General features: G+C 41.7%; 1 protein-coding gene across 7 annotated transcripts in view; it reads right to left on the bottom strand.

Annotated features, from left to right (window-relative positions):
* NARS2 (asparaginyl-tRNA synthetase 2, mitochondrial) overlaps positions 1-23,493 on the bottom strand; it is a 149,118-nt gene that overhangs the window by 119,320 nt on the left and 6,305 nt on the right. For 5 of the 7 annotated variants that reach the window (XM_070075945.1, XM_002708668.5, XM_017344379.3 and 2 more), the window contains exons 3-5: positions 19,934-20,054; positions 15,149-15,289; positions 3,928-4,008 (exon numbers count right to left, since the gene is read on the bottom strand). In XM_070075945.1, the coding sequence (XP_069932046.1) occupies positions 3,928-4,008; positions 15,149-15,289; positions 19,934-20,054 (343 nt within the window). Of the gene's footprint in view, positions 1-3,927; positions 4,009-15,148; positions 15,290-19,933; positions 20,055-23,493 lie in introns of those variants that run through there. The other 2 variants (XM_017344384.3, XM_017344389.3) reach the window with 1 other exon arrangement.

The following is a 23,493-nucleotide window of genomic DNA, read 5'->3' on the forward strand; positions in this document are numbered from 1 at the left end:
GATCAAACTAGGTGTCAAGATTCAAATTTCTATGCCTCTACACACAGCCAGAAAGAAATTAACAAAATGAATCTTGGAAGTACAGAGGTGTTTGAGGTGTGAGTAAGAGCACTGCTGGGGGGCCAGTGCTGTGGTGCAATGGGCTAAAGCCCCAATATGCAGCGTCAGCATTCTATAATGGCTGCTAGTTCGAGTCCCGGCTGCTCCACTTCTGATCCCTGCAAATGAGGCTGGGAAAGCAGAAGACGGCCCACGTGCTTGGGCCCCTGCACCCATGTGGGAGACCCAGAAGGAGCTCCTGGCTCTGGATCAGCTCAGCTCCAGCCACTGCAGCCATTTGGGGAGTGAACTAGCAGATAGAAGACCTCTCTCTCTCTAACTCTGTTTTTCAAATAAATAAATCTTTAAAAAAAAAAAAAAAGAAAGCAAGAAAGAAAGAGCACTGCTTTCAAAGGAAAGAGGGTTGGCAGTTACAAAAGCAAGTCTGAGTAGTTGAAGAACAGATCACACACTGAAACCTGATCTAGACCCTGATGCAAGAGCCCAGGATCAAGGAAATCAAGAGCATTCTGGTACTCTGAATAGCCAAGTCTAATTCCACTATGACCTAAAAAACAAACACAGAACAAATCTCCTTTAAGCTTCAGAAGTACTATTTGACTTCTTCTTTTTTATTCCTACCTACCTGGTACTAGCTTTGGTTATGCAGAAGCCAGAAAACTTGCTCACAAGACCTAATCATCCAGGTCTGCTTAGGGGACGTGCCTAGTTGTAAAGTACTCATCTCCAAATGCATCACTGTTTAATTTTGTTAAGGCTTGTTTTTTGCTTGTTTGTTTTTAAATATTTATTTATTTAGAAGTCAGAGACAGAGAGGGACAGAAAGAGATCCTCCATCCGCTGGTTCACTCCCCAGATGTCTGCAATGGCCAGGGCTGAGCCAGGCTGAAACCAGGAGCCAGGAGCTTCTTCTGGATCTGCCACATGGTTGAAGGGGCCCAAGCACTTGACCATCCTCCACTACTTTCCACAGGCCATTAGCAGGCAGCTGGATGGGAAGTGGAGCATTTGGGACTTGAACTAGCACCCAAATGGGATGCCGGCCTTGCAGGCAGTGGCTTCATGTTATACCACAACACCGACCCTGTTAAGTACTTTTAAAACTGTTTAAACTGGGTACTTTTAATAATTATGAGTAATTTTACTTAAAAATTATTTCAAATTATAATTTTCTTTTGTTTTCATTTATTTGTTAAATTTCAATGGTTTAAAATAAGGGATTATAAAATGTATTTAATGAGGGGAGTTTCTCTTAACTTCAATATTCAGAAGCATAAAGGTACAAAGAGAAAATAAACAAGGTAGAGGCCAGCACTGTGGCACAGCGGGTTAAGCCACTGCCTGCAGCACTGGCACCCAATATGGGTGCCAGTTCAAGTCCTGGATACTCCACTTCTGATCCAGCTCCCTGCTAATGCACCTTGGAAAACATTGGAAGATGGTCCAAGAGCTTGGGCCCCTGCACCCCTGTGCAAGACCTGGAAGAAGCTCTTGGCTTCTGGCTTCAGACTGGCCCAGGTCCAGCAGTTGCAGCCATTTGGGGAGGGAACCAGAAGTTGAAGACCTCTCTCTCTCTCTCTTTCTCTGCCTCTCCCTCTCTGTAATGCTGCCTTTCAAGTAAACAAGGTAAATACTTGGAGAAAGTATTTTTTAGAATTAATAAATTGTTACTTTGTCATTTGCTGCCTTCTTCAAATTCATATATATAGATGCCAATACTTGTAGTTTTGATGTTCAACAAGGCATTTATACTCTCTTTGTATAAGGCTAATTATTATAAAGATTTCTTTAAATCATATATGAAGATAGTATTTTTTATTCTTAATGACCCCAATAAGTCAGACACTTCTCTCGCTGAATAGCTGGGTTCAATAATAGAAACAAGCAGTGTTATTATCATAAGTAAGAAAGCACTGAACTAGAGAAAGCAGTTATATATATCTTATCAGTTGATAGAATACATCAAATATATAAACAAGAATCTTGATTTTTAGAGATAATCAGTAAATAAATAAATAAAATAAAAAAGTACCACTCTACAACATTATTTACTACTGGCCAAGAATTTGAAATAGCTGTGAAACTGGTAAATTCAAAAGCTTTCAAATGCTTAGAAGTAAGAAAAACTGGTGGGCCAGCACTGTGGCATAGTGGGTAAAGCCACCGCCTGCAGTGCTAGCATCCCATATGGGCACCGGTTCAAGACTCAGCTACTCCATTTACGATCCAGCTCTCTGTTATGGTCTGGGAAAGCAGTGGAAAATGGTCCAAGTCCGTGGGCCCCTGCACCCTAGTGGGAGACCTGGATAAATAAATAAAATAAATAAATAAAAAAGTACCACTCTACAACATTATTTACTACTGGCCAAGAATTTGAAATAGCTGTGAAACTGGTAAATTCAAAAGCTTTCAAATGCTTAGAAGTAAGAAAAACTGGTGGGCCAGCACTGTGGCATAGTGGGTAAAGCCACCGCCTGCAGTGCTAGCATCCCATATGGGCACCGGTTCAAGACCCAGCTACTCCATTTACGATCCAGCTCTCTGTTATGGCCTGGGAAAGCAGTGGAAAATGGTCCAAGTCCGTGGGCCCCTGCACCCTAGTGGGAGACCTGGAGGAAGCTGCTGGCTCCTGGCTTAGGATCGGCCCAGCTCCAGCTGTTGGCGGCCATCTAGGGAGTGAAAATCTCCCCCACCCCACCCCCTCGGCCTCGGCCTCTCTGTAACTCTGCCTTTCAAACAAATAGATACATTTTTAAAACAAAAAAACAAAACTGGTAATGTTTTCTCACCCCAAATAAGGGCAAGCTAACAATGCCTAGTACACATTGGGAGCTCAAAATATGACTGCTAGGAGCTGGCATTGTGGCATAGCAGGTTAAGCCACAGCCTGCAATGCCTGCCTCCTGAGACCTAGTTGCTCCACTTCCAATCCAGCTCCCTATTAATGGCCTGGGAAAGGAGCAGAAGATGGCCCAAGTGCTTGGGCCCCTCTACTCATGTGGGAGATCCAGATGTAGTTCTTGGCTCTTGACTTCAGTCTGGCCTAGATCTGGCTGTTGCAGCCATTTGGAGAGCGAACCAGTGGATAAAAGATTCTCTCTGTGCCTCTTCCTTTCCCTTTCTATAACGTTGCCTTTCAAATAAATAAATACATTTTGAAATAAACACACACACACACACACACACACACATACATACACAAACTTGGGGTAGGCATTTGGCCTAGCCATTAAGTTGCCTGTTAAGATGCCCAAATACCCACATCAGAGTATGTGGGTACTCAGCTATGGCTCCTGACTTCAGCTTCCTGCTATTGTAGACCCTAGAAGGCAGTGGTGATGACTCAGGCAGCCAACTGGGTTCCTTCCACTCATGTAGGAGACACGGATAGAGTTCCTGTACCTGGCTTCTGCACCAGGCCCAACTCTATCCTAGCCATTCAGAGAACTTTGGGGTGGGTGTTGTTGAGCCAAATTCTACTTTTGAAATAAATAAATTCTCACCAAAAAAAGGGGGACTTAAGTCCAAACACATTAACGGGGGTTGAATGTGCACAAAAAATTTATATTAAAATCCTTATTAATTCCTACAAATTCCTGTAGTTCACTGATTCACAGTGACTTAAGAAAAGCAAATGGAGTAATAAAAGTTCACTCCATTCAATCACAGTGTAAGTGATATGGCAGGTAGGAGAGGACATCAGAGAAGTTTGAATTTTCTACACTTTTTTTTAGCGTTACTACTGACAATTTCAGGTTCTAGTCATAGTTTTTGGTCCTCAGGACTTCTTAAGTTAAAGCAAGCCCTCAGGAGAAAATATCAAACAGTAACACACTCATATCTCTTCAGATGGGTAGTACAACTTACTTCAACTTGAAAAAGTTCTCCAGCCCCCTCGCAGTCATTGGATGTGATTACTGGGGTATGAATATGCACAAATCCTCGGTCCTGGAAGAAAAAGAAAAGCACTCTTCTCAGTATATTTGCATATGAAACAATTTCAAGTACATGCACCCTAACATACCATTAAAATGGCACTAATAGGACACCAAATTTCTCCTGATTCCTCAAATACTCCTAGAAGACTACTAAAACAACAGTCCAATGTTTTACTATGCACAGCGGCATGAATGATTTTAAATTAGGAACAGACTTAAACATTAGCCAGTCCAACTTCTTTTCAAAGATAGGGAAACTGAGGCCCTCAGAAATTGAGTGACTTGCCAGAAGCTATACAACTGGCCAATGACTGAATCAAGACTGGAAACCAGGTCCTCAGGCTCTCACTTTACTAGTAATTTCTTCTTCTCATTTTTCTAATGTACTGGTCATGATTTCACACACACACACACACACACACACTCCATTCACACACAGCTAATGCATCATGATGCTGTTCACATTGCTAAGGGATTACAAAATGATCAATATGCGGTTCAATTATCTTGGAATGAAACCTCAATTGTAATGAACCACCAAAAAGGAGAAAAATTAAAGCTAAACAAATAGGGACTGAACAAATAAGTAGCAAAATGAGCGGAAATTATTTTTAGCAAGTCTGTGTCATGAAATCAACGGTACACTGGGCACAGGCAGTGCTCTTCCTCTGCCTGAAGGAATATTCTGAGCCGCAGCAAACCTAGTCACAGCCCTTCCCATCAGAAGTCTGAGACTATTTCCATTAGTAAACCGCAAAAGCTGTTGTAGTGGAATTGAAATAACCCATCAAATTCAAGGTTATGCTTCTTTCATTTTGACTATGGATGTGGGCAGAAAGTCATGGTCAGTGCAGATGTTGCAGTATGGGAGAAGAGATAGCTAAAGGTGAATTTACTTACACTACAAAGGCAGAACATTATGTGTCCAGTGCAAAATTCTGGCCTTAAAATCAATACAATAAATTCATATGTACACATCTCTGCCAAGTCCTGAGGCCTATCATTGGGCAGAATGTAAAACATCTTAGTGTGTTACCTTGGATCTCCCAAACATAACCCTTCACAAATTCTAGAATTCTGGCGACTGGCAAAGTATTCAGTCAGTAACCTGCCTCATGATGTAGACTGATGAAATAGTCCATCTATACATTAGGGTCTCATAAAGTACACAAATATGTATTTAATGTGACAGCAACATGCCTAGAGGTGCTGCACAGAGCACATTATAGAGAACCAATGAAATGCAATCAATAGCAGTACCACATAAAACTTTTATCTCCTAGGAGCCAAGAATTATGGACATGAATCATTTATTCCACATGAACGTAGGCAACTATGAGCATGAGTGCAGTAAACAAAGAAAGGAAGTAAAAAATCCAAAGGAAATGAGGGTAGGGAGGAGGAGTGGGGAGGGAGGAGAAATGTAATGGCTCAATATAATCAACAAAGTTAGAAATGATCAAATGCCACAAGAAAAAAACACTCTAAATCTTAGAAATAACATATGGAATTTTTTTTAGCATACTAGTAGTAGGATTTTTATACTTAACTAATTTTAAACCTGTCAGAAAAGATCACAACCTTTTTAAGCTTTAATGCTGCTAGCAAGGATTACCAAAGTCCATAATATTACCAAAGTTATAAAGCAGAAAGCACATGGGAAGAAGAAGAAAAACAAAGCCTAAGAAGAAGAAAGTGGACAGGTAAATGGGGAAGTAGTTACCAAGGTGTACTGGGACACAGTTAGTACCTCAAACAGGTTACCACAACCAAGCACTCTTACCAAGCCACAACAAAGGGGCTCCTAGTCAGGGAGATAAAGGCTACAGAAAGAGGCAAGATTAAAAAATTAACACTTTCACCTAATTCCTCTGATTCCACCTACCATCTCCACATATCTAAACATTGTGATACACATTGATTTATAACGCTCTGGATATCCAAAACTACAAAATTCACATAATTAGGCCTATATTCACTAAGAGAAGACTAACGAAATGCATTTTTCTTTCACACAAAGTAACTGTCATTATTTATCCATAATCAACAAAAAAAGGAATATAAGAACTGCTAGCTGTAGGCACTGGTGACAGCAAGAGAATACCCAAAAAAAGCCGCTAATAGTCACAGGAACTCAAGGGCTCAGCAGCCTGGGTCCCCTGAACTCAGGAGGAAAGAACACCGCTCTCCAGGCAGGCTAACAAGGTACTGCCAGCACAGAAGACATCCCTGGAGTTCAGAGAGGGAACCTCTGCTCTTTAAGAAAAGAGCAAACTCTGCTCCCTCAACTGAGATAGATTACATACACCAATAACGTAATTCATTCTAGGAACCATTTCACTGGGATTTTGGAAAAACGGTCAAAGATAAAAATTCTGTTATTTTAAACCTTGGTTTTTCTAAATGACTCATTCCTTATGGAATCTAGGCAATCAAACTTTAGTACACAGCCAAATATGTCAATTGCAGGGGCAAACCAAGTTATCTACAAAGTATTTCTATTTTGATTTTTTAAAAAAAATATTTATTTGAAGGCAGAGTTACAGAGAGGCAGAGAGAGCAAGCGAGCGAGAGAGAGATCTTTCATCGGCTGGTTCACTCCCAGATGGCTGCAACGGCTAGAGCTGTGCCGATCCGAAGCCAGGATTGAGGAGCTTCTTCTGGGTCTCTCACTTGAGTGCAGGGACCCAAGGACTTGGGCCTTCCTCTACTGCTTTTCCAAGCCATAGCACAGAGCTGAATTGGAAGTGGAAAAGCCAGGAGTCAAACCGGCACCTATATGGGATGCCGCACTGTAGGGCGGCACCTTTACCCACTACCCACAGCGCCGGCCCCTCACAAAGTACTTTTGATATTCAAACCAAAAAAATACCTCTAGATCCTTAAAGTTGTCTGACAAAGCATCAAATTTCTACCCCTCCCCTATTTCTAAATTATCTTGGTAAAGGAAATTAATCAAAAATTGGCTTTTTAAGTCATAACATCTTCTATGGAACCCAAAACAGCAAAACAAAGAATGAGTGTCAAATATTAGATAAAACATAACTAGTATATAACATGTTCTATAGCATTCTAGTGACTTCTTTAAACAACTCCATCCTAAATGTCACACATATAAGTAAGGAACATAGAATGAGGTATCAAGATTATCCTTTCCAGGACTTGATAATGAAAAAGTGAATTTTTGAAATTATTATTTGAGGGGCCGGTGCTGTGGTGCTGTGGTGCAGTGGATTAATGCCCTGGCCTGAAGTGCTGGCATCCTATATGGGTACCGGTTCGAGACCCAGCTGCTCCACTTCCCATCCGGCTCTCTGCTATGGCCTGGGATAGCAGTGGAGGATGGCCCAAGTCCTTGGGCCCCTGCACCTGCATGGGAGACCCGGAAGAAACTCCTGGCTCCTGGCTCCTGGCTCCGGATCAGAGCAGCTCTGGCCATTGCAGCCAACTGGGGGATGAACCATCAGATGGATGACCCCTCTCCCTCCCTCCCTCCCTCCCTCTCTCCCTCTCTCCCTCTCTCCCTCTCTCTCTGCCTCTCCTCTCTCTGTGTAACTCTGACTTTTGAATAAATAAATAAATAAATGTGTTTTTTTAAAAAAAGAAATTATTATTTGAGAGGCAGAGAAATGTACAGAATGTAAAGGGGTAGGAGAGTGCTCCCATCCCCTTGTTCACGTCCCAAAAACCCATGATAGGTGGAATGGGCTGAAGCAGAAGCCAGGAGCCAGGAACTCAATCCAGGTCTCCCATGTGGGTAGCAGGAACCCAATTACTTGAGCACTGATGGCTGCCTCCTAGGGTCTGCATTAGCAAGAAGCTGGAATTGGGATCTAGAGCTGAGACTCTAACGAGTCTTAATCTTTAAGCCAAATGCCCTCCCAGTCCCCAAAAGTAAATTTACAGAACTCAAAAAGCATCTACCTTTATAACTACTTTACCACCAACAGTCTAAAATTCAAGTTATTTTCAGCACTTAAATATTTTTATATTTTCTACTTCTCTTATTTTTTGTTTATATATCTATAAAAGCTTCAAAAAAGAAATAGAAAGTCAAGTACACCCTTCAACGAATTGCCAATATCACCACCTAGTGGCCAAAAATCAGTAAAGCTATTTCAGAATTAAAACAGTCCACTTTAGCAGCCATTGAAGTCATATGGGAAAAAATTTGTTTTAGATCTGAACATATTTTGTTTGTGTGGTTCAGACACTACTGAAAATCCACAATGACGTTGCATAAGAAATCTTAGGAGTGCAGATGTAAATGGACCCTTTCAAATTACAATGGGATGCCATTGTATAATGTGACTTATTTTGCTCTGTTTAATCAAAACTATATTCCTTAAAACCATGATGCTCTTCGGATGTTTCACCAGAGTTAACTCTGATGGAGGTTTTCAAAGTCAGCAACAAGCATCTTGGAGAGCCAGAGCAGGACTAGGACTGAGGAATCTGAATACAGCCCACAGGAAGGCTATCACTCTGCAAGTGAACTGTGTCTGGAGAAGCACACAGAAGAGTGTCAACACACATGGCGAACTGCTCAACTTTATCTGAACTTTACCTTACCTTTGGGTCCCTCCATCTCAGCAATTTGTCAACCACATTCCACGGGGGCTTTCCCAGGTGGATGGAAAAGGTAGAATGAAATAAATGCTTTCAGTCAAGAGATCAACCTTCTTGATGAACAAGAAAATTAGCGCCAGTGCTGGTGTATAATGGGTAAAGCCGTCACCTACGATGGGCACCAGTTCAAATCTCGGTTGATGGGGCCAACACTGTGGCGTAACAGGTAAAGCTGCTGCCTGCAGTGCCGGCATCCTATATGGGCTCCAGTTCGAGGCCCAGCTGCTCCACCTCCAATCCAGCTCTCTGCTCTGGCCTGGGAAAGCAGTAGAAGATGGCCCAGGTCCTTGGGCCCCTGCACCCATGTGGGAGACCTGGAAGAAGCTCCTGGCTTCAGATCGGCACAGCTCTGACCATTGCAGCCAATAGGGGAGTGAACCAGAGAATGGAAGACCTCTCTCTCTCTCTGCTTCTCCTCTCTCTGTGTAACTCTGACTTTTAAATAAGTCTTTTTAAAAAAATCCCAGTTACTCCACTTTTAGCTCCCAGCTAACAAGCCCTGGAAAGTAGTGGAATATGGCCCAAGTCGTTGGGCTCCTGCAACCCAAGAAGGAGACTTGGATGAATCTCCTGGCTCCTGGCTTTAGCCTGGCCCAGCCCTGGCTGATGCTGCCATTTGGGGAGTGAACCAAAGGATGGTTCGTTCTCTCTCTCTCGCTGGCTGCCATTTGCGGAGTGAACCAAAGAATGGTTCTTTCTCTCTAACTCTGCCTTTCAAATAAATCTTTAAAATTTTTTTAAAAATATAGAATATGTATAATCAAGATGGGGAACAAGGGATGAGATTTTCCTCTCCACTTAAAACAACCAAAAATCAAAATCTGTAACAATAAAAAAGAAACCGTGGAAAACAATGGTTTCCAAGACACTGGATATCTGGCAACAAAGGCCAGCAATTACTGAGATGGGAAACACACACAGTGAATCCTACTGTACTTACTACCTTTAGATCTTCCAGGCCACAGCCAAGAGGGGGAAGTAAGGGAGGGCCCAGAAAGCTCCCAGGGCTGAGGAGACAGAGGTCAAGACAGTTCACAGGACAGAATACTTGGCAGGAGAGCAGTACACAGAGAACTCCTGAGATCTGCAGAGGGTCATTCAATAGTAAAACTTGTTCTCAGAGATTTACTTCATCTCAGTGTAGTAAGTGGAGGATATTCTTATGTCTCATAAGTTTTAGATAAGCATAAGTGCCCTACTCCATTGCCTGTTTCCTTAGGTGCTTCTTCGATTAATGACAGAATTTATTCTCAAAGAAAAAAAAAGTATATTATTGCAAAAATTAAAAGAAAAGTAAGAAAGGAAGAAGGAAGGAGAGAGGAAGGGAACATAGGGTAGGAAGTGTCATTAAGTACTTAAAATTGGGCTGGCGCTGTGCCGCAGTAGGTTAATCTACTCTGCCTGCGATGCCAGCATCCCATATGGGTGCCGGTTCTAGTCCAGGCTGCTCCTCTTCCAATCCAGCTCTCTGCTGTGGCCTGGGAAAGCAGTGGAAGACGCCGCAAGTGCTTGGGCCTGTGCACCCATGTGGGAGACCTGGAAGAAGTTCCTGGCTCCTGGCTTTAGATTGGCTCAGCTCTGGCCAGTTGCAGCCATTTGGGGAGTGAACGAGCAGATGGGAGACTTTTCTCTCTGTCTCTCTCACTGGCTGTAACTCTACCTCTCAAATAAATAAATACATCTTTTTTTTTTTAAAGTACTTAAGATTGTATGTATGAGATACAAGCAATTTGTTCCATTTATATAAATAAAAAATTTAAAAAAAAAGAAGAGTACTGGTAGAGGACTGATAACATATCCATGTGAGATTATCATCCAACGCTGGGGAAAGAACCAGATGAGAGGGAACAGGGCCCAGGGCTCAATGCTAGCCTGCATCAGTGCCCCTTCCTACAAGACAGACTGAAAAAATGCCTAATGCACAAGGCAGTTGGTGGAGTATTCTGGAAGGCTTTGCCTCATAGTGGTGAATAATTAGCACTGCACTGAGCACTGCCCTTGACCTGCTTAACAAAGTAAGGAGGACTCAAAATGATCAGGTTTTGAGTAACTTAATTGTGTATCAGAACTAAGTTTAAGAGGCTTTATCAACAACCCAGCATCCAACAAAGTAAAATGCACAATGTCAAAAAGACTAGCAGAAAAACATATCTCATAATGAAGAGACTAATCAACTGACCAAAACTGACCCATGACTAACAGACAGGTGAGAATTAGGACATAATTCACAGTTATTCGAACTATTCCATATGTTTGAAAAGATAAGTAGACTTGGAAGATATAAAAAAGAGACCAAACCAAACATCTAGATGAGATGTACAACATATAAGATTAAAAATAAATACAGGGGCTGGTGCCATGGTGCAGCGGGTTAACGCCCTGGCCTGAAGCGCTGGCATCCCATATGGGTGCTGGTTCGAGACCCGGCAGCTCCACTTCCAATCCAGTTCTCTGCTATGGCTTGGAAAAGCAGTAGAAGATGGCCCAAGTTCTTGGGCCCTGCACCCGCGTGGGAAACCCAGAAGAAGCTCCTGGCTTCGGATTGGCGCAGCTCCGGCTGTTGCAGCCAATTGGGGAATGAACCATTGGATGGAAGACCTCTCTTTCTCTCTCTCTGTCTCCTTACTCTTCTCCACCCCCTACCCCCATCACTCTACCCTTCAAATAAATAGATAAATCTTAATAAAAAAAGAATACCCACATTTCATGTTGGAGTACCTGGGTTTGATACCTGATTCCAGCTCCCACCAATGCAGATTCTGGGAACAATTAGTGATGTCTCAAGTAATTGGTCCCTGCCACCCAAGTAGGAGACCTAGACTGAGTTCCCAGCAAAGCAACAACAACACAAAGGATAGGAAACAAATGAAAATATAGTATGTCAAGATTAACACTATATTTAGGAGATAAAACATCAAATTGAAGTTGAAGATGTATACTATAAATCATAAAGCAACCACTAAAATAACAAAACAAAGAGCTACGGATAATAACAAAGGACATAACAAGAAATCATAAGAAATATTTGATTAATGCAAAGGAATACAAGAAGAGAAATGAAAGAGGATAAAGAACAGGACCATTAGAAACAAAAATCAGGAAGATTCAAATGAAACCATGTCAATACTCACATTAAATGTGAATGATTTGGGGCTGGTGGTGTGGCTTAGTGGGTAAAGCCACTGCTTGCAACACTGGCACGCTACATGGGAGCTAATTGAGTTCTGGCTGAGCCACTTCCAATCCAGCTCCCTGCTAATGCCCTGGGAAAAGCAGTGGAAGACAGTCCAAATGTTTGGGCCCCTACTACCCACATAGGAGACCTAGATGAAACTCCTGGCTATTGGCTTTGGCCTGGCCTAGCACTGGCCATTGTGGTCATATGGGGAAAGAACCAGGGGATGAAAGATCTCTCTCTCTCTCTGTCTCTTCCTCCATCCCATCTCCCCTTCTAACTCTTTCAAAATAAATAAATAAATCTTTAAAAAAATGTAAATGATCTAAACACTCAAATTTAGATGAAGAAATTATCAAACTGGATTCAAAAAGATATAACTATATGTTGCCAACAAGAAATGCACTTAAAAATACAAAGATATAAATAGTTTAAAAGTAAATGAATGGGGGCCAGTGCTATGGTGTAGCAGGGAAAGCTGCCACTTGCAGGACCAGTGGATGGAAGATGGTTCACCATCCTGTGAACCAGCAGATGGAAGCTTTCTCCCTCTCTCTCTCTGCCTCTCTGTAACTCTGACTTTACATAAAATGAATCTTTTTTTTTCAAAAAGTAAATGAATGAAAAAATATATAATATCCTCAAAAATAATGTAGTAGTCACTATAATATTATCAGACAATGTAGATTTCAAAAAAAAAGGAATATTAATAAAGAAAAGAACAATAAAGTTATATCTCTAGCCAGAATAATCAGGAAAAAAACCACAAATTACCAAGAACAAGGAGGAGAATAAATCACTACAGATCTACCAATATTGAAATGATAAATTGGGGCTGGCGCTGCGGCATAGTGGGTAAAGCTGCCACCTGCAGTGTTGGCATCTCATGTAGTCGCTGGTTCGAGACCTGGCTGCTCCACTTCTGATCCAGCTCTCTGCTATGGCCTGGGAAAGTAGTAGAAGATGGCCCAAGTGCTTGGGCCCCTGCACCCGTGTGGGAGACCTAGAAGAAGTTCCAGGATCCTGGCTTCAGATCGGCGCAGCTCTGGCCATTGCAGCCAACTGGGGAGTGAACCAGTAGATGGAATACCTCTCTCTCTCTCCCTCTCCCTCTCTGTCCCTCTCTGTGTAACTCTGACTTTCAAATAAATAAATAAATCTTTAAAAAAGATAAGGGGTTGTTATGAGTAACTTTATGGCAATAAATTTAACAACTTAAAAATCGATTAATTCCTTGAAAGATACAGACTTCAAATTCACTCAAGTCCAGTCCAGCTCTCTACTGTGGCCTGGGAAGGCAGTGGAGGATGGCCCAGGTGCTTGGGCCCTGCACCCACATGGGAGACCAGGAGAAGCACCTGGCTCCTGGCTTCAGATCAGTGCGGTGCGCCAGCTGCAGCGCGCCAGCTGCAGCGCGCCAGCTGCAGCAGCCATTGTGTGCTGAACCAACGGAAGGAAGACCTTTCTCTCTGTCTGTCTCTAACTCTGCCTGTCAAAAAAAAAAAAAAATCTATATAGTTGTATATCTACAAAAGAAATTGTAGTTTAAAGTCTTCGTCTTCACACACACAGGGAAAAAAAAAACCTCAAAAATTAAAAAAACTGCACATTCAGATGGACTCACTAGAGAATTCTACCATACATTAAGAAATAATCATTTCTATAGAAATATTTTCAGAAGAGAGAGAGGGAGGAAATAGCTCCAACTCAATGACAACAAAACTGGACGAAGACATCATAAGAAAAGGAAACTATATAACAATATTCAACATGAAAGTAGAAGCAAAAATTCTTAACAAAGTTATAGCAAACTGAATACAACAACATAAGAAAAAGATAATATACCAGGACCAGGTGGGGTTTAGGCATGGTGTAACATTCATAAATTGACCAGTATAATTTAGCATACTAACACAGTAAAAAAGAAAACCCATAGGTTACCCCAAAAGATGAAAAAGAATCTGGGGGCCAGAGCTGCGGTGCAGAAGGTTAATGCCCTGACCTGCAGTGCCAGCATCCCATATGTGCACTGGTTTGAGGTCCAGCTGCTCCACTTCTGATCCAGCTCTCTGCTGTGGCCTGGGAAAGCAGTGGAAGATGGCCCAAGTCCTTGGGCCCCTGCACCTGTGTGGGAGACCCGGAAGAAGCTCCTGGCTCCTGGCTTTGGATCGGCGCAGCTCCAGCCATTACAGCCAACTGGGGAGTAAACCATTGGATGGAAGACATCTTTCTCTCTCTGCCTCTCCTCTCTCTGTATAACTCTGAATTTCAAATAAATAAATAAATAAATGTTAAAAAAAAAGAATCTGAATAAACCCAATGTCCACTCCTGTTAAAACTCCCTAAAAAGTAGGAATAGAGGGAACTTCCTCAACCGGACACCTGTGAAAACCTATAGATAATAATATTTAATGGTAAAAAAGAGCCAGTATAACATGTAACAACATAGATGAATCCTAAAATGAGAGAACCAGACTAAATAATACTGGATTACTTCATTTACACAAAATGCTAAAAAATGCATGCTAATGCATAGTGACAGGAAGCAGAACATGGCTGCTTGGATACGCAGAAACACAAGGGGATGGAGAAGGATAACAAAGGGTCACTAGGAACTTCCGAAGTTTTTCATTGCGGCATAGGTACACATGTATATCAAACTCTTCAGATTATGTACTTTAAATATATAAATTAATTATTCCTCAGTAATGCTATTAAACTGTACACACACACACATATATATATATACATGAGGGGATCTTCATGAATGTCATGGAAAATGGATATTATGAAAGAATTTTGCAAAGATTTCAATTTTTTGCCTTAGAAGAGTTTATCTTTTTTTTTTTAAAGATTTATTTATTTTTCTGAAAGGCAGAGTTACAGAGAGGCAGAGGCGGAGAGACAGAGGGAGGTCTTCCTTCCGCTGGTTCACTCCCCAGATGGCCGCAATAGCTGGAGCTGAGCCTGTCTGAAGCCAGGTACCAAGAGCTTCTTCCTGGTCTCCCACGTGGGTGCAGGGGCCCAAGGACTTGGGCCATCTTCCACTGCTTTCCCAGGCCATAGCAGAGAGCTAGATCGGAAGTGGAGTAGCCAGGACTTGAACTGGTGCCCATAGGGGATGTCAGCACTATGCCACAGTGCCAGCCTGAAGATTATCTTTCAATGAAAACTTCCCAAGAACTTTCTGAAGCATCCTCACCAGGACCATGCCCTTGGCATCTGATCCAGTACCAAACAAGCAAAGGGTGCTTGCAGCAAACTAGTGGAACCTCCAGGAAAAGACTCCAGTGTTACATTACTTGGCTTCTTCACAGGAAAGAACCCCAGAAGTAAAGCTCCTTACCTTAAAGAAGGAATGAATAGCAGCTGTGGCCTCACTGCGAACTCTCAGTATGGAACCCAGAACATTAGTCCTACACCTCAGGTGAGGATACTGCCTCAAGTACTCCAGAGGATGCCTCTCTTTATATTTGATAGGGAAAGCCTGTCAAGATAGAGAAGAACAAATCAGTCCTAAGAGAAGAGGCTAAAATGGAGCAGTGGGTTAAACAGCAGCTTGCAATCCCAGCATCCCATACTGAAGGAGTCCTGGCTGCTCCTCTTCTAATCCAGCTTCCTGCTGATGTGCCTGCAAAGACAGCAGAGGATGACTCAAGTACTTGAGTCCTTGCCACCATGTGGGAGACCTGGATGGAAATCATGGCTCCTGGCTTCAGCCTGGCCCGGCTCTGGCTGTTACAGCCAATGAGCAGTGAACCAGCAATGGAAGAGCTCTCTCTTGTCCTCCCTCTCCCCTCCATGATCTACCTTTCAAATAAATAATCATTAAAAAACTTTTATAAAATCAGTTTAGAATAAAACTAAAATGTTTTCCTTCCTTCCTTTTTTTTTTTTTTTAAGATTTTTAAAGAGAGGAAGAGACAGAGAGAGAGAGAGAGAGAGAGAGAGAGAGAGAATCTTCCATCCAATGGTTCACTCTACAAGTGTCCTCAACTGCCAGGGCTGGGCTAGGCTGAAGCCAGGAGTCAGGAGCTTCTTCCAGATCTCCCACAAGGGTGTAGGGGCCCAAGCACCCAAGCACTTGGGCCATCTTCCTCTGCCTTCTCAGGCACATTAGAAGGGAGTTGGATCAGAAGTGGAGCAGCTAAGTCTCAAACTGGTACCCAGATGGTATGCCAAAGTTGCAGGCAGTGGCTTTACCTGCTATGCCACAGTGCTGGCCCCCCTAATTTATTTCTTTTCCTTTTTTTTTTTTTTTTCCAAAGATTTTATTTATTTATTTGAGGGGTAGAGTTACAGAGAGGCTGGCTCACTTCCCAAACGGCCACAACAATGGCTGGAGCTGAGACTATCTGAAGCCAGGAGCCAATAGCTTCTGGGTCTCCCATATGGATGCAGGGGCCCAAGCACTTGGGCCATCTTCTACTGCTTTCCGAGGCCATAGCAGAGAGCTGGATCAGAATAGGAGCAGCCAGGACACAAACCAGTGCCTATATGGGATGCTTGCACTGCAGGCAGAGGCTTAGCCCACTACGCCACAGTGCTGGCTCCTATTTCTTACTATTATTTGATTACAATTCACATTATTTACACAAAGTAAGTAGAATGGTGGAGTGAATTCAGAGAGATTGAATTTGAATCCAGCTCTATTACTTATTAACTAAGTTACTTAATGTCACTGAGGTTCATTTGTCAATCACTGCTTACAAATAGAGAGCTTAGGCAGCCGGCGCTGTAGCGCAGTGGGTTAACAACCTGGCCTGAAGCACCAGCATCCCATATGGGCGCCGGTTCTAGTCCCCGCTGCTCCTCTTCTGATTTAGCTCTCTGCAATGGCTTGGAAAGGCAGTAGAAGATGGCCCAACTCCTTGGGCCCCTGCACCCACGTGGGAGACCCAGAAGAAGCTCCTGGCTCCTGGCTTCGGATTGGCGCAGCTCCAGCTATTGCGGCCATCTGGGGAGTGAACAACCCGACGGAAGACCTCTCTCTCTGTCTCTATCTCTCTCTCTGTCTTTCAAATAAATAAAATAAATTAAAAAAAAAATAGAGATCTTAGGACATAATTATGTAAACAAGTCTAATGTTTAGCATACAAGATTTCAGAATATTATATATAATAAAACTTTCTTTCTTTAAAATTTTTTAATTTATTTACCTTTATTTGAAATGTGGAGAGAAAGAGAGCAACAGAGATCTCCCATTCACTGGTTCACTCCTCAAATGTCTGCAATAGCCAGAGCTGGGCCAGGCTGAAGCTAGGACCACAAAATGCAATCCAAGTCTCCCATGTGGGTGGCAGGGATCCAAGTACTTGAGCCATCACCTACTGCTTCCCAGATGTACATTAGCAGGAAGCTGGAACTGGAAGTGGAGCCAAGCCGCAAACCTAGGCACTCCGATGCAGGATGTAGGCACCCCAAGCAGAATCTTCATCACTGTGCCACCTGCCCCTGCAAATTACGTTTTCTACCACTACACACTGGTGTTCAACTCTGAAGTCACCCAAACTGAAAGCCCACGACACTCCATAACCATTTGGTGCTATTACTGTGATTGATATGCACACAAATGAGGGAAGGTCAACAGCTTTCCTTCACTTAGTAGAGCAACGCAGATTTATAAAAAGTTCTAAAGGAAATTATAGTTCTAAGTTGGGAGCCACTGTGATGGTTTCCCTGTATAGGCCTTTGTTTAGATTAACATTCAACTGTGTTCCTGTAAGGAGGATTCACTAGAAAATTCCATTTGTACAGCTCACTGATATGGTTAGCGCTTGGCCATCTGGCTTCAGTGCTCTCTTTCTTGTACCTTGATAAGCACGTCTAGTACCTGTAAGACCTCGCTGTAACTCCCTTTGTCAAATTGATGCTGATTTCTGTGAAATTATTCCTTTGAACTATGTTGTAATATGACCCCTGCTTGCCCTCGACTGTTACAATCCTTGCCTTGTACTATATAAGCTACCTCCTTCTCCAATAAAGTGAGACCTTGATCAGAATATTGTCTTGGTCTTCCTTCTCGTGTCTGGTTTTCTCTCCATTCAGGTCTGCCCTCCTCGTGTCCTAGTTGATTACCCTGCAGGCAGGGGCAATTCTACCTTGAAACATTTCCACCCTGCCCACACTCATAAAATTAAGAAGATGGACACATTCTTTCAAAAAAAAAAAAAAAAAGTTTCAGGGACAGGTGCTTGGTGCAGGAGGCGCTTGCATCCCATACTAGAGTGTCTGCTTTGAACCCAGGCTCTCCCCTTCTGACCCAGCTTCCTGCTAACTCGTGCCCTGGAAGGCAGCAGATGATGGCACAAGTACTGGGTTCCTTTCACCTACATGGGAGACCCAGATGGGAATTTCTGGATCCTATGAGCACGCAAGGAGTAAACCAGTATATGGAAGATTTCGCATCATCTGTATCTTTCAAATGAATTGAAAACAAATTAATTAAAATTTTTAAAAAGGTTTCAATAAAAAAGATAACAGAAAAGCTAAAAGAAAAGGGCCACACTAGCAGCCTGCTTCTTGTAGTCTTATTTGTTCTAAGCCTGTGAACATACAACTTTTTTTGTTGTTGTATAGAAACAAGCACTACAATTAAAGTGAAAATGTGGCCTCATTAACAGAAATCTAGGGATTGGTAGGGGCTCAGAACTCCCTAATATTTTTCTCTCACACATTAAAATGATACTAAAGGGGAAGACAAGACAATTTAGGGGTTTAACAATCAGATCTCTTTCTAGAAAAGCAAAACCATAAAAGGTTACCTCCTCCATTCCTCTTGATTTCTAAACTATTCCACGGTATATTTATCAGAAATTTTAGAATATGATTCCTGCTTTTTACATGTCAAATAGAATTTCTTAGAAAATAAATCAAAAAGACATTTTTAGAGAAAACTTTCTTCCTTATTATATTTAATTTCTATTATTTCAAAAGAACTAAAAATTATTTAAAATTAGTTCCTTTTTTGTTCACCTGAAGACAATTATAGCAAAAACAAAAACAGAGAAGTCTAATGGCTAGAATATCAACTTCAGCTGTGCCAGTCATCTGTTCATAATCTTAAGCAAATCATTTTACCTGGTTGGTTCTCATTTTCTTCCTCACTATGAATTTAAGGAATTCAATGTTTGATTTTATTCCCTCTAACCTCTTTTATCAGGTTTATAAATATAAAGCTGCTAAAAGAAGAGCCTTGCAAAAACAAGTATAAATATGTCTTTTTTTTAAATTTTTTTTTTTTTTTTTATTTTTTGACAGGCAGAGTGGACAGTGAGAGAGAGAGAGACAGAGAGAAAGGTCTTCCTTTGCCGTTGGTTCACCCTCCAATGGCCGCTGTGGCCGGCGCACTGCGGCCACCACGCTGATCCGATGGCAGGAGCCAGGTACTTCTCCTGGTCTCCCATGGGGTGCAGGGCCCAAGTACTTGGGCCATCCTCCACAGCACTCCCTGGCCACAGCAGAGAGCTGGCCTGGAAGAGGGGCAACCGGGACAGAATCCGGTGCCCCGACTGGGACTAGAACCCGGTGTACCGGCGCCACAAGGTGGAGGATTAGCCTAGTGAGCCGCGGCGCCGTCTATAAACATGTCTTAAAGTAGAATTTCATGTCTGTGCTCATGCCAACCAATGTAACATTCTAGATTAGCACCACTTGATAGAATTTTCTGTGATAAATGTACCTATTCTATCCAATAGCCACAAGTGATGACTGAGCACTTGAAACAAGGCTAGTTCCACTAAGGATTTAGATTTTTTTAAATTTAACTTAATGTAATTAAATTGAGTTAATATTAAACAACCAAGGGTGACTAGTGCCTGTTATTACTGGAGTGTCATGTGGGAATCTTTTCTGGCATTCCTAAGAATGTGATGGAAATGGCTTGTTCTGGTATGTTTCTGTTATGGTGACTGAGCACTCTCATAAAAGTAGTGAGTTTCAACTGTGACAGGCAGCACAGAGATGGACAGATTAACACTTAGCTTTCACTCACAGAACTAAGCCATCTACATAAAGGGTTTTTGCTGCTATCTCCACAGGCTGTACCATATTCCCCAAAAACACACTTAAAAGAGAATCCTAATATTAAAGCTAGCTTAAACAGCTTCCACAGAAGTGTCAGAAAACATACCTTGGCATCACAATTTCCAATAACTGTGATGTTTTCTGCCTTCAGTTCCACATTTTGCCTTTTGGCAGGGCTTTTTACCAGCTGTCCTTGGACTTCCACAGAACTCCCAAAAGCCAATTCTCTATAGCATGATAAACAAGATACCATTATATATGAAAATCTTCATTTTCATACAAATCATACTATCAGAACATTAAAATACTTAATGACAGAAGATTTTACCCTTAATTGCTTCAACAGAATTCAGAATCTGCAGATGCTCTATTTTACACCAAAATTTAAACATGAATTCCATAAGCTTTAAAATGGAAATGAAAAGAGTTAAGGATTTGTATAAAGGTACTTTGAATTTTAATGGATTATATTATAATCCTTACCAAAAAGTTAGCTGGCTAAGAAACTATAAAAGACTGCAGCTTACATGTAAAAACTAGTGAAATCAAAATAAGGTCTATAACTTCATTAGTAATTCCAATGGCAATTCTCTGACTTTGATAACATACAAGCATATTGCGAAAGTTCTTGGAAAATGTGTATTATGAAAAAACTATGCATATATTTCAAAAGTTTTTTTCAGCAAAAAAAAAAAACTTATCTTTTAATTCCATTCTCCATGGACTTTCTGAAGTACTCTTGTATTACAGGTACATGATATGTTATCACTGGAAAAGCTGGGCAACAAGTACATGGGAATTCTCTGTACTATTTTTGCAATGTATACGTTATTTAAAAGGTATACTTTTATAAAAGTTAATTGGCTGGGCACACATAAAACTACTTTCTGTTTAACAAGTCTAGGTTCTAATCCAAGTTCACACACAAATTAACTTTCCGGCTACTACAGAAAGTCATTTAAGCTCATTTAAGATTCAACTATTGGGGCCAGTGCTGTAGCACAGCAGGTAAAGCCACCACCTTCAGTACTGGCATCCCATACGGACAGTGGCTCAAGTCTTGGCTATTCCACTTCCGACACAGCTCTCTGCTATGACCTGGGTAAGCAGTGGAAGATGGCCCAAGTCCTTGGGCCCCTGAGTCCACATGGGTGACCTGAAAGAAGCTCCTGACTTCAGATGGGCCCAGCTCCAGCTGTTGAAGCCATTTGGGGAATGAACCAGTGGATGGAAGACCTCTCTTTCTCTCTCTCTCTGCCTCCATGTAACTCTGCCTTTCAAATAAATAAATAAATCTTTAAAAAAAAGAATCAAATATTAAGGAGAAGCTTGGATTAAATGATCATAAATCTGCTCTAGTTTAAACATTTCTTAATTACAGTAAGTGCCAACTTTAATAAATTGTACTGAAATATTATAACAGAGTAATAAACCAAACTGTCGAAGTCAATGTGCCAGAAGATGCCCTACCCAGTTTTCTTTCCTTGCTACATTCAATATATGCTATTTCCTTTCAAATTTATTCTTACATAATTTATATAAATAAAACTGTTCACTACTACATCATACAGGGAATAAATCTGGTATACCTTCAACAAACCTGATGGGGTATTTTGAGAAGCTCCAACTTAAAACATATACTACTTAATATCTCTGTACATAATTTGGCACACATTCCCATGGACTTACCCCTAAGGGTAAAGCTAAAAATTATCCATGGGACTCCAAATTTCATTAAGTTGGGCAGTACTAATACCATCTTACAAGTTAAAGTGATCATTTTAAGTGCATAACTGATCATATAGATTGGAGTAAGTGTCAAAGGGATCACATAAATAAGACCAAGTGTTGGGGCCAGCGCCGTGGCTCACTTGGCTAATCCTCTGCCTGCGGCGCTGGCATTCCATATGGGCACCAGGTTCTAGTCCCGGTGGCTCCTCTTCCAGGCCAGCTCTCTGCTGCAGCCCAGGAAGGCAGTGGAGGCCCAGGTGTCTGGGCCCCTTCACCCACATGGGAGACCAGGAGGAAGCACCTGGCTCCTGGCTTCAGATCGGCGCAGCGCTGGCCGTAGCAGCCATTTGGGGAGTGAACCAACGGAAGGAAGACCTTTGTCTCTCTCTCTCTCTCTCTCTCGCTCTCGCTCTCTGTCTATAACTCTACCTGTCAAAAAAAAAAAAAAAAAAAAAAAAGACCAAGTGTCCTCTAGTAACAATAGACAGAATTAAAAAGGAGAGAAGGATCCAACTTGGGAAGCAGGCCACACAGCAGACTCAGAATGACAAACACCCTAAACAGCACTCTAGCCTCAGAATCTGCCCTTAAGGCATTCAGATCTGGCTAAAAAGCCCATGAGAGCATTTCAGGCATGGAAAGCCAAGGCACTGTGGCAAAAAATGACCTACACGAAAGATCTCTGTAAGTGAGATCCCAGTGGAAAGAAGGGGCCATTGAAGGAGGTACCTTTCTCTGAAAGGAGATGAGAACTTCCACTTTGCTTATGGCCCTGTCTAAACACTGACAGAGTTTGTGAACTCAAGAGGCTTCCAAAGCCTTGGCAGCTCATGACAAGAGCCTTGGGTGATCACTGACATCATAGTAAGAGTGTCGATTGTTAAATCAACAACAGGAGTCACTAGGCACTTACTCCCCATGTAGGACCTCTGTCTATAATGAGTTGTACTATGAGAGTTAATGGTAAAACTTATCTTCAAACAGTTCTTTATACTTTGTGCGTCTGTGTGGGTGCAAACTGTTGAAATTTTTACTTAGTACAGAGTTGCTGTTCTGTATATAAAGATAATTAAAAATGCGTCTTAATAAAGAATGGGACGGGAGAGAGAGTAGGAGGTGAGACAGAAGTGGGAGTGTGGGTTTGGGGGGAAGAACGGCTATATTCCAAAAGCTGTACCTATGAAATTTATATTTATTAAATAAGAGCTTTTTTAAAAAAATCCCTGTACATGAATTTTACCCTGGGGGCTTTTGGATAATACCTCAAATAAACAGGCAATCATCCTCTAAAAAACCTCTAAAATTTAGATGCCATTATATATAACCATATGATTGCTATACTGATATATAAGTTATCAGAAAAAGCAACAAACTTTTTAAAAAGGTTACTACTGTATCAACACAAGTTTTTATTGTTCTCCCCAACTGACCAAATAGTCGGAGATCCATGAACCCATTCAATATGTGGAAAGCATAACTAAAACAACGCTTGGAATACTCTTGTTCTAATAAATCTGAATTATATCCTGTTCCTTCACATCCTAACATAAAAATGGTTTGTTTTAAAACCTGATGGAGACCACAAGAGTTTTTTCCATGTATTGGTTACTTTATCAGCACTGTGTAAGAGGCCAAGAATACAAAAATAAATGACACCAATCCTAATCTCAAGGAACTAAGACTCTAGCAGGAGTCCAGTAACAATATAGCTGATTATCCAATGTGATATTTTGGGTCTAAGAATTGGGGACAGGATGTCCTGGGAACCCAAAGTAGGGGCACCTGGGGTGGTCAAGATTTGGGAACATCAGATGATGCCTAAACTGGAACTGTGAAAGGCAAGTGAGGAAGAAGCTGTAGCAAACAGAGGTAGCAAAATATGTAAGAACTTGGAGACAGGGGCCAGCACTGTGGCATAACGAGTTAAAGTCCCTG

This window comes from Oryctolagus cuniculus, chromosome 1 (genome assembly GCF_964237555.1).
Source record: "Oryctolagus cuniculus chromosome 1, mOryCun1.1, whole genome shotgun sequence".
Lineage (NCBI taxonomy): Eukaryota > Metazoa > Chordata > Mammalia > Lagomorpha > Leporidae > Oryctolagus > Oryctolagus cuniculus.